Below are 16,323 nucleotides of genomic sequence, written 5' to 3'. Positions count from 1 at the left end.
CCACCTGGTGAGCAAGCTATAGGTTGTAAATGGATATATAAGATAAAGAAGGGTGTAGATGGAACTATAACCCATAAGGCACGTTTGGTTGCACAAGGTTTTGCCCAAACTACTGAGGATTATGACGAAGTATTTGCACCCAGTCTAAGGGCAACTACTTTAAGAGCAGCTTTAGTATGGGCGGCTAAAAACCAATATATGGTTAATCATGTAGATGTTGAAACTGCATATTTACATGCTCCATTGCAACATACTATTTATTTAAGAATACCACCAGGATTGACCAGTGATAGAGACCATGATTGTTGGGAATTAAAGAAAAGCCTCTATGGATTGAAACAATCAGGCTATGAATGGAACAAATGTATAGTTAATGAGTTAAGTGCATTAGGTTTTGTAGCCAGTAATGCTGATCCTTGTTTGTTTAGAAGAGAACACAACGGAGCATTATCGTTTCTCTTATTATTCACAGATGATATTGCAATAATAACAAAAACTGAGTTAGAAGCACAAACTATCATTTCAAGATTGGAAAAGAAATTCACAATTAGAAATCTTGGGAAAATAAGCCACTATTTGGGGTTAGATATTGTGAAAACGAATAGGGGTTTTAAGATTTCGCAAGCCAGTAAAATATCTCAGTTATTAAAGAGATACAATATGGAAATGTGTAAACCATCAAAAACTCCGATGGCTATGGATTTTAAGGACACTAATGTTGAGAGTCCTGTATTTGATAAGACTATGTACCAATCTTTGATAGGAAGTCTTATGTATCTGAGTAATTGGACTAGGCCTGATATTTCTTACTGTGTAAATCAATTAGCTAGGTACAACAATAATCCAACTGTTAGACACTGGCAATCAGCTAAACGAGTATTAAGGTATTTGAAGCAGACTATTCACTACTCGTTATATTTAGAGCCAAATCGTGAGTTAATCCTCACTGCATATGCAGATGCGAGTTTTGCCACTGATTCAAGCACTCGTCAATCTACTTCAGGGTTGGCTATAATGTTGGGTGATTCTTTGATTGGATGGAAATCTATTAGACAAAAACACATAAGCTTATCTACAATGGAGGCTGAATTTTCATGTCTATCAGTGTTATGTACAGAACTGCTAGTGTACAAACAATTATTGTTAGATATGGGTTTAAATGTAAATGATCCATTCATTGTGTATGAGGACAATCAAGCTACGATAAAGATGGCTAATAATGCTGCAGTAAGAACAAGATCTAAACATACTGATCTTCGTTATTTAAATGTCAAACAATGTGTCAAAGATAAATTAATACAGCTAGAGTATTGTTCATCTGATGTAAATATTGCAGACCATTTTACGAAGGTACAAAGTGCTGTGAAACACAATGCTAATTGTGAAAGAATGTGCATAAGATTGTAAGAGTTATATATTATTCTACCCAAAGGGGAGAATGTTAGGCATATGGTGTTAGCCTACAATGTTGGGTTGAAAATATATTAACCATAATGCTATGGCTTTAAGATGTTAATTGGCCAATGGGTGTGTAAGTGTTCTCATGGCTATAAGAGGAAGCTAGGAACGTAGCTTCTCTCTCTCTCTGAATTCACTGATCTCTACTGTTACTGTTTTTGCTCTGCTGTTGGTTTACTACTGTTGTAACCTAAACTGTGTATTGACCTCTGGACCGGTAAGAAGACTTTGTATTTGGATTACTCTTTGGACTGTTGCTATTGTTTATGACCTGGACTGTTTATTTTTTGACTGTGCATTTTTGTTCTTACACCACCTCAAAAGTAAACTACTTTTTGTTTTTATAACTCAGTGTATTTCTTGTGTGACTTTTACTACTCTCAGTACCATTCCTTGTCTGTGCAACTCTTTGTTAGCACAAGGAGACCTCTGCACAAATAAAATTCCTTAACAAGATAGCTATGCCGGATAAATTTGCTGGTAAACCAGAACTGTTTCCTGCCTTCCTGGGACAATGCCAGCTTTTTATCAGCGTGAGAGCAGCTGATTTCCCCACTGACCGAGATAAGGTGGGATTCGTGTTGAGCCTTCTGTCGGGAGATGCAGCTCGTTGGGGCACGCCTCTGTTGGCACAGCCTAGCCCTTTGTTGGATAACTTTGGGGGGTTTTGTGACCATATGCGCCTCATGTACGAGGACCCGATTAAGGCGCAGACTGCCACCCGACGCCTGAAAGCTTTGAGGCAGGGTCAGCGCCCTCTACAGGCCTATATCAGCGATTTCCGGCTGCTTAGCCAGGATTCCGCCTGGAATGAGGCTGCGCTCGTGGATGCCTTTCAGGATGGCTTGTCAGAGGAGATGTTGGATGAGCTGGCCCGCGTGGACATTCCCTCAGATCTGAATGGGCTGATCCATCTTTGTCTGCGGATCGATGCCCGGCTGCAGCAGCGAAAGAGTCGCCGTGCCACCCCACAGACCCCTGCCGCCCCTGTTGTGCGTGAGCCCCCAGTCCAGAGGGAGGAGCCAATGGAGCTGGGAGCCGCCAGGTCCCGTCTATCGGTGACGGAAATGGACAGACGACGATCGGAGGGGTTGTGTTTTTACTGTGGGGACCCTGGACATTTGGCTGCTTCTTGTCCAAAGAAGCGTCAGCGGGCATCAGTGACCAAGCCGGCCCCGAGAAAGTCCCCTGCTTTGCTGTCGGGAAACGGCCCAAGCCCGATCTAGACGGTGTGATAGATCGGACGACCCACCACGATCACGCCGAGCGACGCCATTCCGACGGTGCCTGTGAACCTCCACGGCATTTGATTTTGGAGGCACGACTGATCCTTCCTGGCAAGCCAGAGGGGATTCCGGTCCATGCCTTAATTGACTCTGGGGCTACCACTAACTTTATGGACTCGGCCTTCGTGGCCAAATGGGCTGTTCCCCAGTGTCCGGTGGATCCGCCCATGCTAGTGGAGACTATTGATGGTCGAGTGCTCCTGTCCGGGCCTATTACGGCCGCCACGCAACCAGTGTGTATGGCCATTAGTTCCCATGTGGAGGCCATTCAGTTCTACATCACTTCGGATCTGCACTTCCCCGTGGTCCTGGGACTGGCGTGGCTCCGGGCGCATGATCCACAGATCTATTGGTCTCAGAACTTGGTCACCTTCCCAAGTTTGCAATGCGTGGACCACACCCGCCATATCTGTGCCGGCCAGGTGGAGGGTTCCTCAGGGGTTTCTTTGCCTCCCGAACTGTCCGACTTTGCTGATGTGTTCAGCGAGTCAGAGGTGGACCAATTACCCCCGCACAGGCCCTATGACTGTTCCATTGATCTAGTTCCTGATGCACCTCTCCCAGTGGGGCGTTTGTATTCCATGTCGGAGCCCGAGTTGGCTGCATTGCGGGACTTCCTGACAAAGAATTTGGCTCATGGTTTCATCCGGCCCTCGTCCTCGCCAGTGTCTGCGCCCGTGCTCTTCGTCAAAAAGAAGTCGGGCGAGTTACGGCTCTGCTGTGACTATCGGAAACTCAACGCCATCACGGTGCGTAACCGCTACCCGCTGCCCCTTATCCCCGAGCTCTTGGACCGACTCCGGGAGGCTAAGATCTTCACGAAACTGGACCTGCGTGGAGCTTACAACCTCGTCAGGGTTCGGCCGGGTGATGAGTGGAAGACGGCGTTTGGTACTCGCTATGGACATTTCGAGTACACGGTGATGCCGTTTGGCCTGACCAACGCCCCCGCTGTGTTTCAGCATTTTATGAACGACATCTTTCGAGATCTGTTGGACCAGTTTGTCGTGATTTACCTGGACGACATCCTGATTTACTCCCCGTCGCGTGAAGCGCATCATCAGCATCTCCGTCAGGTCCTGCAGCGCCTCCGGAAACATCGGCTGTTTGCCAAGTTGGAGAAGTGCCAGTTTTACCAGGAGACCATCGATTTCTTGGGTCACTGCATTTCTCCTGAGGGCATCGCCATGGAACCGAGTAAAGTTGAGTCGTTGCAGAGTTGGCAACCCCCACGTCGCGTGAAGGATGTTCAGCGACTTCTTGGATTTGCCAACTACTATCGAACATTCATTCCTGGCTTTGCTGCCTTGACAGCCCCCCTTACCCGGCTCCTGCAGAAGAAGACTCGGTTCCAGTGGAACGCCCCCGAACAACAGGCGTTCCAAGCTTTGAAGGACGCCTTCATGAAGGAGCCCATCTTGAAGCATCCTGACCCGCAACGGCCGTTTGTCGTGGAGGCGGACGCCTCCGACATTGCCATTGGGGCCGTGTTACTCCAGGCAGCGACGCCCAACGGTACCCTTTTCCCTTGCGCGTATCACTCTCGGAAATTGAACCCCTCGGAGCGCAACTATACCATCTGGGAGAAGGAGCTGCTGGCCATCAAGGCGGCGTTCGAGGCTTGGAGGCATCATCTGGAGGGGGCGCGGCATCAAATCGAGGTCCGGACGGACCACAAGAATCTGGAAAGCCTGCAGACCGCTCAGAATTTGAACCAACGCCAGATCCGGTGGTCCCTCTTCTTTGCGAGGTTTGACTTCCGGGTGCGGTACATACCAAGCGGGCAAAACCAGAGAGCGGATGCTCTGTCCAGGAAGCCCGAGTACACCCGAGTGGAAGACAAGCTTCCGCCCAGGACAGTGATCCCCGTCGAGTCTTTTGCTGCGGTGCGGGAGCCGGTGGATATACGGGCTCGGATCCGGGAGGCGCAGCAGCAGGAGGCGTGGGTGGCTCAGCGGAAGGAAGAGGTGGGGCCAGATTCGCCTTGGTCGGTCACGGATGGACTCCTGTATTATCGTGACTGGCTCTATGTTCCAGGAGGGCCACTCAGGGGACTCGTCCTCAGCCAATGTCATGATAACCCGGCTGCGGGGCATTTTGGCCTGTTCAAGACTCTGAACCTGGTCTCCCGTACATTCTGGTGGCCCCGAGTCCGACACGATGTCCAGTCTTATGTCACCTCCTGCGTTCCATGCAGGCAGGCCAAGTCAGCGACAGGGGCCCCGCCTGGTTTACTGCAGCCTTTGCCAACGCCCAAGAGACCCTGGGGGGTTGTGTCCATGGACTTTCTGACGGATCTACCCCCATCCTCCGGCTTCACGACAGTGTTTGTGGTGGTGGACATGTTGACCAAGATGGCGCACTTCATCCCCTGTCGCGGCTTACCGTCAGCTCGCGCCACTAGTTACATGTTCATCCAACAGGTGTTCCGGCTGCACGGCCTTCCCGATAGGGTCGTCTCCGATAGGGGGGCCCAGTTTACAGCCCGCTTCTGGCAGGAGTTGATGCGGGCGTTGGACATTAAGGTTTGCCTCTCGTCCGCGCATCATCCTCAGACCGACGGGGGTACCGAGAAGGTCATCGGCATCTTAGAGCAGTATCTGCGCTGCTATGTTAACCTGCAGCAGGACAATTGGGTGGACTATTTGGCCATAGCCGAGTTTGCCTTTAACAACTCGCAGCACACCTCCACGCAGATGACACCGTTCTTGGCCAACGTGGGTTATCACCCCAGGTTTTTCCCCCTTTCTCCCGTGGACTCACCGGAGCCGGCAGCGAACGAATTCATGGCGGAATTACAGGCGATCCATCGGTTGGTGCGACGGCAGCTGGAGAAGGCCAAGGCCGACTACAAGAGGTCCGCCGATCGGTCGAGAAGGGATACGCCTCCATTATCGGTGGGGGATCGGGTCTGGCTGTCCACCAGAAACCTACCATTCACTCGGCCGGCGAGGAAGCTGGACCACCGTTACCTTGGACCGTTCCCAGTCGAGGCCGTCATCAACCCGGTCGCCTATCGTTTAACTCTGCCACGTTCCCTGCGCGTGCACCCCATCTTCCATCGGTCCTTGTTGGTCCCCGAACAACCGGCTTGTCCACTTCGCCAAGCGGAACCTCCCCCATCAGGACCTCGTGATGGCGACAGCACCCCCGAGTACGAGGTCGCCAGCATCAGGGATTCCCGCTGGCTGAAAGGTCGCTTCCAATACCTGATCGAGTGGAAAGGGTATGGGCCGGAGGACTTCACATGGGAAGACGCGACCGCCGTTCATGCCCCTGCGTTGGTGACTGCTTTTCACGAACAGTTCCCATCCCGACCGCATCCGGATCGGCAGACCCGGGGGAAGGGCCCTGCGGTGCGGGATAGTGTTGTGACTCAGGGCCAGCCTGTGGGTCCGACAGCCGGCTCCGATGTATCGGATGACTCAGATGAGGGGGAGGAGGGAAACGAACCGGCTGATGATGGTTTGGAGGCTTTGCAGAGCCCTCAGCCGGGGACCTCTTCTCAGCTGCGTGAGCCCGAGAGTGCGGAGGAAGATGACCCACAGCTGGCCCTGTTCAAGGACGCCCGACGCAGGAGGCAGTCGAGCAGGAACAAACAAAGAAAGGCTGTGGGACTCCTCGGGAGGAGGCACAGGGAGACCACGCCCTGAGCTCTCTATAAAAGGAGTGTTTGGGGAGGGGCTGGTTGCTGAAAGCAACTTTTCCGCTTGAGAAGACAAGCTCTAGTGTTTTTGTTAACTGCGTAATTAAATCTTGGCAGATGCCTTTTAGCCTTGGACGCTCTCCAGTCTCTTCTTTCTGAATAGGGGTTTGCCTTACTACAAGGCCAGAAGAGGGCTGGTTCAGAACAGCCAGCGACATTGCAGTCAGACTTGTATTACTGCAAAAGAACAAAAGTGGAGTCCTACAACCCTGCGCCTACACCTCCAAAAAATTCACTGAAAGTAAGATGAGATGGGCAATCTGGGAGAAGGAGGCCTTTGCCATTAGGTGGAGCCTGTTAAACTGGCAACACTATTTAGAGGGGAGCAAGGTGCCATTTGAAGTATGGACAGATCACAAAACCTAGAGGCACTGAAGACCCCCCCGCAAACTGTCGCCAAAATAAGTGCAGTGGGCATAGTACTTTAATCATTTCAACTTCACTCTAAAGTACATACCGGGAGGAAAAAACTTTCTTAGCTGATGCACTATCCCGATTGCCCTAGTAACAAAAGCGAACACAAAGAGGTCAACAAAGCAATTATCCCCAGTTCACAACCTGCGGCACAACTCACACCTCACAGAACCCCTAATCCTGATGGACCTGGGAGTAAAGAAGATAAACCAAGAGCTCCTCACCGATCAAAGGTTCAAAGATAATCAAACCTCCTTAACATGCAGGGATGGTTTGGCAATACAAGGGGGAATAGAATAGAATCTAACTTTATTAAGGTCATAGAGCAGCAATAGATGTCACTTCTTACAATACAGTATATTAAAAAAATAGTACTGACATTAATAATAAATAATAACATCCCTGTTAAAAAAACTCATGTTCTCAAAATGTTAGGGTCATTCCCTAGTTTATGTGAGTGGGAAGCGGCATACAAGGGAGGGCGGGAAACTGTATCTGCCTGAAGCCCTCTGTCTCAATGCTCTCAAACACAGCCATGACGTAAAACAGGCTGGACACTTCAGATAAAAACTCTACACCTCATCCGCTGGCAATTTTGGTGGCTGGGGCTAAAACGAGATGTGGAAAACTATGTCAGGAGTTGTGCCATATGAAAAGAATTCCAGGGAAACTCCTGGGTTACTGCAGCCGGTGGCAGACCTTCTCAACCATGGGAAGAGATAGCTATGGACTTTATTTTATTTTATTTTTTCAAATTATATTGATTTTCTAATATTACATTCACATATTTGAAAAGCAATGTGGTGGCTGGGTAGTAGTAATTCAATTACATACAGATATCATTAGTACAGATTTCAAATTGCTACCATAAATATTTCCTCTCTTTTTCCCTTCATAAAGTAAAGGTAAAGGTTCCCCCGCACATGCGTGCTAGTCGTTTCCGACTCTAGGGGCCAGTGCTCATCTCCGTTTCAAAGCCAAAGAGCCAGCGCTTGTCCGAGGACATCTCCGTGGTCATGTGGCTGGCATGACTAGACGCCAAAGGCGCACGGAACGCTGTTACCTTCCCACCGTAGTGGTCCCTATTTTTCTACTTGCATTTTTATGTGCTTTCGAACTGCTAGGTTGGCAGAAGCTGGGACGAGTAACAGGTGCTCACTCTGTTACGCGGTACTCGGGATTCGACCCGCCAAACTGCCGACCTTCTGATCGACAAGCTCAGCGTCCTAACCCACTGAGCCATTGCGCCCCTTTTTTCCCTTCATATATACTGTCTATTTGTAAATTTAAAGACCAGTTTTATCCTATCAATCACATGGAAAATAACTTTCTTACATATATCTATAGTTTTTTTAGTTTACACATATTCTAATTGTTTTAACATGCAATCTTTTAGACAATCAACGACCTAATAGATTTTTCAATTTTAATTTCCACTAACATTTAGATTTAATGTTTGGTATTTATCATTCGCAAGATTTTTAGTATACAGGTGAAAGTCGAAAAATTAGAATATCAGCTTGAACTATCTTGCTTTGCATGTAATGAGTCTATCTCATATATTAGTTTCCCCTTTTAAGTTGCATTACTGAAATAAATGAACTTTTGCACGATATTCTAATTTTTCAAGTTTCACCTGTACTCCCAATTCATCTATCACCATTCCTCACAAAATCTAATATTCAAAACACATATCTCGTTTACTTAACTTCTCACCCTCTATGTCAACAAGTTAAGGATACAATATGATATCCTTCCTTTTTGCTAATTTTCAGGGGGGGGTTTAAGTAGTAATCAAAATTTCTTTTTATTTCAATATTTAATACTTCCTCTCTTCCTTTTTGTATCTGCTATCTCTTGCTTAAACTGATAATTTTCGTTTTTAACATTCCATATAGACCTATTTATTACTTTCAACAATACGTTTTTAGCTTATCTACATTATTCACTGTTACCTGACCTTTATGCACAAATCAGTATTCAAATTAGCTATTAGTATTTATACTGCTAAATTTTAATGACCATTTTTTTTTCTTTATCTCAGTGTCAGAATCCAATTATATTTCATTTCTATCTATCTTCTCTGATTTAAAAACCAATCCTTACTATCTCCTGGATTCTGTCATATGAAAAAGGGGAGGGGGTATGCATGGGGGTTTTACTACTTTCACTTCCTGTCTTCACCACAAAGTAACCTTTTGTTGATTCACTTTGAGTTGCTAACCATAACAATTATGCCATCTGCCTTTCATCCTATGCCTCTCTGAAACTCTTCTCTTCACTGACAGCAAGGGAAAAGGGGAGGGGGAAAGAGAAGAGGATTGAATGATCGTGCTGAGGGAGCCAGACTGATGTTATTTTTCCTGAAGTAACACCTAGAAATCTGCCGGTTTGGATTGCTTGGAAGAACTGCGGGGGGGGGGGCTGCTTCGAAACACTTTAAAACATTGAATGGTGGGGGGGATCCCCCAGATCCTGTTTAGCATGCCTTCAGTCAGTCTCTCTTAATAATGATTCCTGTTAGAAGAAACTGCTTCCAAGAGTTCTGTTTTTTTAAGATGTAGATTGAAGTGGGTCCTTACATAATGTGTTCAACATACACATCTTATCTATTTAAGTACATTCTGTTTCAGATTTCAATAAGATGGTTGAATCTCCATTCTTCTTGAGTCTTATTCTAGCTTTTTTCCTTTGCCAAATTATCTTCCATGTCCTTGTTTTTGGGTCATTGAATATCATGTATATTAATTGATATTGGCAAAACCATCCGGTCACCATTTTTTTGAGAGGACTTGTAGGTCTAGTGGGTAGTCTCTTTATTCTTCCATATCGACGTAGTTGTTCTGAATTGTTTGTCTTCTCATCCAACTGTTCTTTTTCTAGATTGCCTAGTTCCTTCTGAGTTGTATAAGAAATCTTTTCCTTTTTCCAAGTTGTCAATGTCTTTTCTAGATTTTGAAATATCAATATTTGTTGAATAGTAGATTCTTCTGTCATCGTATTTGAATGTTTCAGTTTTTTTATTGTATTTTGTATAGATGGTTCTTTAGTTGTGATCAAAGTTTGGGCTTTCCTATCTGGGCTGTCTTCTTGTTCCTTCTCAGAGCCTCTTAGTATTTCATTGGTTGTGGTAAGAATTTGGATTAGTGTTTTCAACATAGCGAGTGTTTGTTGATCTTTATCCATAAATAAATTTTGTTCCTGGTCTTCTTCTATATTGGTATTTTAAGCTAAAGGCTTTACACTTAGAAAATCCAAAAGAGAGAATTTTTTTTCTAGGTAGGGAACACTAAGCCTTTCACAGCTGTTATTTCAAAGTTCTCAAGGTTATGTATCTTATCTATTTCCCTGGGCAGTCAGCCAGGCCCCTTTTAAAGTTTCCCTTTGAGTCCCAAAGTTGTCTTATTCTTTTCAGTTTTTCTTTTTTCTTTTCATAAGAAAGAATCTTATTATAGAGATGATAGAGATTAAGTTATATATACCAACCACCCAGAGAGTCACTTTCATGCCGTTGTGCCATGACACAAAATCAACAGGACATTTTGGATTTGTAAAAACACTACATTTAATCAAAAGACAATTTTGGTGGCCAGCCATGAAAAAGGACATAGAAAGCTATGTGGCCAATTGCCCAACTTGCACAGCTGCTAAGAGGCTGCAAGGGAAATCACCCGGACTGCTACAACCAATGGTAAATCCCTCGGCCCCATGGAAAGAAATATCCATGGATTTTATAGTTACCAGAAAGCAATGGAAACACTGTCATCTGGGTGGTTACAGATCTGTTTTCAAAGCAAGTGCATTTTATCCCTTGCTAAAAAATCCCTATTGCAAAAATCTTAGCAAAACTATTCGTTCAGCAGATCTACAAATTGCACGGGGCACCCCATCGCATCATATCAGATAGGGGAGTGCAATTCACATCAAAGTTTTGGAAAGAATTTGGATCCCTCTTAGGAACCACCCATGGACTGTCATCTAGTCATCATCCTCAGACGAATGGATCAACTGAACGTTCAAACTCAGTACTTGAGCAATATTTAAGGTGCTTTATTAATTTCCAACAAATGAATTGGATGAACCTACTTCCTTTCACACAAGTTGCTTACAAGAATGCAGTCCACTCAAGCACAGGCTACACTCCCTTTCAAGTAGCCACTGGCCAAAGTTTCAACCCTATGCCAGAACTAACCCCAAATGTACTGGCAATCCCATCACTGAAAGAATGGATATCCCAATTACAAAACACATGGGCAGTGGTTAGGAAAACCTTAGACAAAGCTAGACAGGCACACAAAACACAAGTGGATAAAAAAAAGAGTCAAACCTAAAACATTCACTGTAGGAAAAATGGTATATTTGTTTACAAAATACCTAAAATCCCTACAGCCTTGCAAAAACTTGGTCCAAAATATATAGGACCTTTTCTAATTAAAAGAATCATAAACCCAGTAACAGTAGAATTAGAATTGCCGAAGAACATCAGACAAATACACCAAATCTTTCACTTCAGCTTGCTGAAACGAGAACAACAATCGCACTTATGGCTAAAAATCCCACCACCACCACCTCCAATCATGGTTGAAGAAGAACAACACTTCAAAATAAAAGAAATTCTAGATTCTAGGAAATACCATGGGGCAGCCCAATGCCTAGTAGCATGGAAACACCTTCCCTCTTCACAGAATGAGTGGGTCCACAAATGACATGTTAGAGCACCCAAACTGCTAAAAAGCTTTCATACAAAATTTCCCAACAAACCTGACTAACCTATTTACCTGTTTTGTTCTCTCTACAGATGGATCTCTCCTATTTTTAAGGGAGGCAAGATGTCAGAACCCATTCCTATTTCATTTCTATCTATCTCTTCTAACCCAAAAGCAAATATCACCTTTTCCTGGGTTCTGCCATACTCACAAAGGGGAGGGGGGATGTGCCTGAGTTTATTGCCTCTGCTTCCTCTATCCGCTACAATGTAACCTTTTGCTTTCATCTATTGCCTTTGCTTCCTCTATCTGCTACAATGTATCATTTTGCTCCCCTGAGCTATATTGCTCTCCGAACCTATCTCCCTAAACTGTCAGCTAGAACAAGGGAAGGAATAAAGAATGCAACCTTCGTGCCTGCTTTGTTTCTGTGATCCCAGAGGAAGGTGTGAAGAGCCATCAACCATCGCTGTGTGATCTGGAGACAGGCCATTGTTATCTCCCCTTTTCCCACGATGGACCTAACACTGGGGGATTGGCCATCCCACACTGGCCGGATGGACTATGGGGTGGCTTGTTGCTTGGGGATACCTTAACCTATCATTCTGTACGGGAAATCTCAGATCTTGTCTGTTATGCCTGCTATCAACTACTCTTAAAAGTTCCTGTTGGAAGAAATTACTTCCAACAGTTTTGTTTTCTTAAGATGTGGGATTCAAGTGGATCCTGACATGATGCAAGTGAACCCATTTCTTAGTTGTATTTACTGTTATGAATTCCATATTGCTGCTGGTTGTTTTTCCCCAGCTGCTATTTATAGTTTTCTTAGATTGTTTTTATTCTGTTTTTAAGTATTATTAACTATTCATATGCGCTTGAGATGAAACCCATGTGCATTAGTATCTTATTTTGAAGATGAAAAGCTGGAAAGTAACCATTCCAAAATTAAGATATTGTATTCATCATCACATTAATTATGGATATAATTAAATAATCAAATCAAGTCTTTTAAATACTTAGGCATTTACTTGGAAGTTTCCATCACAGAAATATCAAATTTATAACCTCCCAGGATGGGACAACAGTCTGCTAATCACTGATGACAACTTCATGACTTTCAGTAACCTTGCTTACCTCCAGTTGTCTGACCTTGAAAACATCTATCTCTAATCACATAATGAGAATACATCAAGCTACAAAGTGGGAAAGAATGCAAACAAATGGGATAGTTGGTGGAAAAGACTGATGTCTTTTGGAGGTGTTGATTTCTCAAAGGCACAAAGGAAATCCTAAACAAAAAAGGATTGGAAAATGGCAATACTCATATACAGTTTATGTACCTGGAGCAGAATGATTTGAGCTCTGGATAAAAAGACAACCACTTTAGAATACTAACATTTTCTTAAAACTGTTTTTTAAAAATGGAAAACAACATACCATGTTTCCCCAAAAGTAAGGCCTACCACAAAAATAAGCCCTAGCTTGATTTTTAGGGGTGGGCCTAATATAAGCCCTGCCCCCAAAATAAGCTCTAGTTTTGGGGCAAGGCACATACCTAAAAATCAAACTAGGGTGGGGGTGGGAGGGTGGAGCTGCCCCACACACCCCGCACCCACTTACCTTGCAGCCAGGCCTTTCCTCAACAGTCAACTTCTTCTCCGGCATCTTCTATAGCGAGGCCTGCAGTTCTCAGTCACAGGCCTTTCCAGAAGGCCTCTGCAGCCAAGAACAGAGTTATGGATTCAGTCCATAGCTGAGTTCTGCAAGACCTCTGCAGCCGAGAACCGAGCTATGGTTCAATCCATAGCTCGGTTCTCAGCTGCATAAGCCTTTCAGAAAGGCCTGACTGCAAGATGCAGGCCAGAATGCACCTACAGAATGAAGCTGTTCCTTCAGCCAATAGAAGTGGACAGGCTGGGAGGGGATGTCGGTGAGTTTAAAAGACATCCCTTGAAAATAAGACCTGGTGCCTCTTTTGGAGGCAAAAAAATAAAATAAAAAATAAGACAAGGTATTATTTTCAGGAAAATATGGGTATTATAAATTTCCATCCTATTTTACTCTCTTTATTTTTAAGGTTGGCTATAAATGTTCTTGAAGGACAGAAATCATGGGTGGCTATGGCTCAAGACTTTTAAGGGAAGGATGTCCAACTGCCACGAAGTGGGGGGGGGACATAAATATGGGTTGATAGAAAATCTCCAGGGTGGACTTCAGGAATGAGTTAGCAAAGCACCTCAATTCTCATTTTGTCAATGTGTAAATTAGTATTTTATTTTACACATCTGCCTATAATATACTCCAAGGGTTACAAATGTGCCCAGTGGCTCAGAAAGTATACTCATTCACTAGTTTTGAATTTCAGAATAGAACCCAACAGATCAGCAGTGCTAAGCATCATGCTTGCCTCAGAACTTAATAAATCAACAGTGTACCTCTTTGCTTTCAAAGCTTTCCACGGTGTAAATATTTTTAATTACTATGTATCTCTCTTTCCATTTCTTCAGGTCTTCAGCAAAATGTGACACCTCTCCTTCATAAAGGACCATGCTGGATGATCCAGGTGGCTATAGAAAAATGATAACAAGAAACAGAATGAGGTTCTTACAAATATTATGTTTCTTTTCTTTTATAAAGTGGGCGAAAGGGTGTGAACTTCAAAATACTGATATGAACATATGAGATTTTTCATGCTACTACAAGAAGATTATACTGTATCTGTGCTCTGTACCCTCAAATTCAGCTTTCAGAGGAGCCTGACTATTCTGCTTTCAATAGTCACTTGAGAGGAAAAGGGCTTGGAAACAAAACCAATTTACAGTATTTATTTAGCTAGTTAGTTAATTCATTAAATTTATTAGCCATGACGTCTGTTTCTAAATGGCTTCATTTTCTCTAACCTAAAGTACATGCTGATACATTTTGCACAGGAATCTAGGTATTTTCAATCATTTGTGGTTCAACAGAATTCTTGGGAAGCACAACATAGGCTCTTGCGAAATAGATGCAACTCAAAGAGGATAACTGTATTCATGCATTAAACCATAGTTTCCTTAATACTGGTCAATTAAACAAACCTAGAATAGATAAATTGGCATCTTGAGTAAGGCATACATTATCACTCACACAGAAATCTTTTTTGCATAATGCACAAAGGCAAAACCAAATGAAATCACATTCTGGCTTAGCTTGATGTGTGAACTAGACCACAAATGAGGACATGATCAGCCAATAACTTCATAGCCAACTAGAACCTTCAAACAAAGTTTGCCAGATTGTTATATAATAACAACTACAGAAAGTAGGAAGGGAACTGGTGCATCTGAACTCAAATGGAGATGATAGCAACATGCATAATGAAGAAATGGCCAATGGTAATAGTATTTGGGGATAATCTTGGGAGACTGGGCAAAGAGATGAAGCCAAGGAAATGGTCAGATAAATGCCAGCTTAGCCTGTAGCAGGAATGTAGGTTGGGTGAATAGCTCAGAAGGGATTCTCTGAGTTTCATAGGCTGTAAAGGGAGACAGGGAGATAAATGTATTTTGGGACTTATGAGACTTTGTTTATGTAGCTTTACAATTAAGTAGAATTAGCTCATCTGTCTGTGTTTCCTATCTAGTCCACTTTGTAAGGCTGATACCAATAGCCCAAAACATGGGGTGGAAACATAATATTCATAAGATATATAAATAATACTTTTTGTTACCTTTGTTTTTAAGAATTGAGACTGCAGATCTCTATTTTGTTCCAACTCATTCTGGATCTGTTTGCAAAAGGACATAGCATATTGGCGCTTATAGTGTGGGCTGAAGTTTTTGATCACCGCTTCAGTCTTTCCTGAAAAGGTATGTAAAATATACATATCACATTTAGGCTCCATTTTGCTTACAAGGGTATGACTCCCATTCCCAAACTATTTTAGAAAAAAAATTCTGCAAAAGGGCTATAAAACTACAGTGGTACCTTGTTACTCATCTGGAAGGTGTGATGAGTACTAAAAACAATGAGTATCAAACTATTTTTCCTCTAAGGAATAATGAAATGAATCACAGGGCAGCTGGCACCAATAGGTTCTAGCTTGTGCATTGAGTATCAAACAGTGAATACCGGGACAAAATTTTCAAGTCAAAATGTGTTGAGTACTAAATTTGATGAGTTTCAAAGCAGTTAAGTACCAAGGTACCACTGTACATGTATCTGTACTGAGAAGCAAAGTAAGGTTCTATTATGAATGTTAATGTTCCCTGACTAAATAGGCTTTTGTTTTATCTGACCTAATCCTGTTCTGGCCTTTTTCTTAAAAACATGAAGAAACAGATATCTTATCACCTAAAGAAATCTCCTTATTCTTGTGCAAGTGTATTTGATTAGCTCCAGAAGCAGATAACAGTCCTCAAGCATAACACTTTTGCTTATCTGATTTAGGCCACACGCAGAGTTACAGGTCTATTTCCCTCCTGCTTCTAAAGGAGAAATACTGTAGCTATTGAGAATGTACCACTTAATTTGGGACTCAAACGGGGGAAACCCAGGTTTAAATCCAGCCTTAGTTACAGGAGCCCCTTGGGGAACTTTGACTAATCATGTTCTCTCTCAAGTCTAGCCTCGCTCATAGAAGGATTATTGATTTATTTCCAGCATATATATAGTTGCCTGATTTAAACAATGCAACTCGAGAAGCATGCAGTAAACTGATAAACAAAAATAACCCCAAACAAAATATCAACTAAAATAAATATAACAATTAATT

At 43.6% G+C, this 16,323-nt stretch overlaps 1 protein-coding gene and 1 long non-coding RNA gene across 2 annotated transcripts in view; one reads left to right on the top strand and one right to left on the bottom strand.

Annotated features, from left to right (window-relative positions):
* The window catches only part of LOC310638236, a 71,928-nt gene extending 56,579 nt beyond the window's left edge, over positions 1–15,349 (top strand). Inside the window, exons 2-3 of the long non-coding RNA XR_014492070.1 lie at positions 14,078–14,170; positions 15,293–15,349. This is a non-coding gene — a long non-coding RNA (uncharacterized lncRNA). The remainder of the gene's footprint in view (positions 1–14,077; positions 14,171–15,292) is intronic.
* NIBAN1 (niban apoptosis regulator 1) overlaps positions 1–16,323 on the bottom strand; it is a 149,023-nt gene that overhangs the window by 87,823 nt on the left and 44,877 nt on the right. Inside the window, exons 2-3 of the mRNA XM_083359070.1 lie at positions 15,280–15,410; positions 14,006–14,137 (exon numbers count right to left, since the gene is read on the bottom strand). Coding sequence (XP_083215196.1) covers positions 14,006–14,137; positions 15,280–15,410 — 263 coding nt within the window. The remainder of the gene's footprint in view (positions 1–14,005; positions 14,138–15,279; positions 15,411–16,323) is intronic.

Source organism: Vipera ursinii, assembly GCF_947247035.1.
Source record: "Vipera ursinii genome assembly, chromosome: 3".
NCBI classification, from domain to species: domain Eukaryota; kingdom Metazoa; phylum Chordata; class Lepidosauria; order Squamata; family Viperidae; genus Vipera; species Vipera ursinii.
Note: the sequence above shows the minus strand (reverse complement) of the source record. Positions and strands in the feature narration are given on the sequence as shown.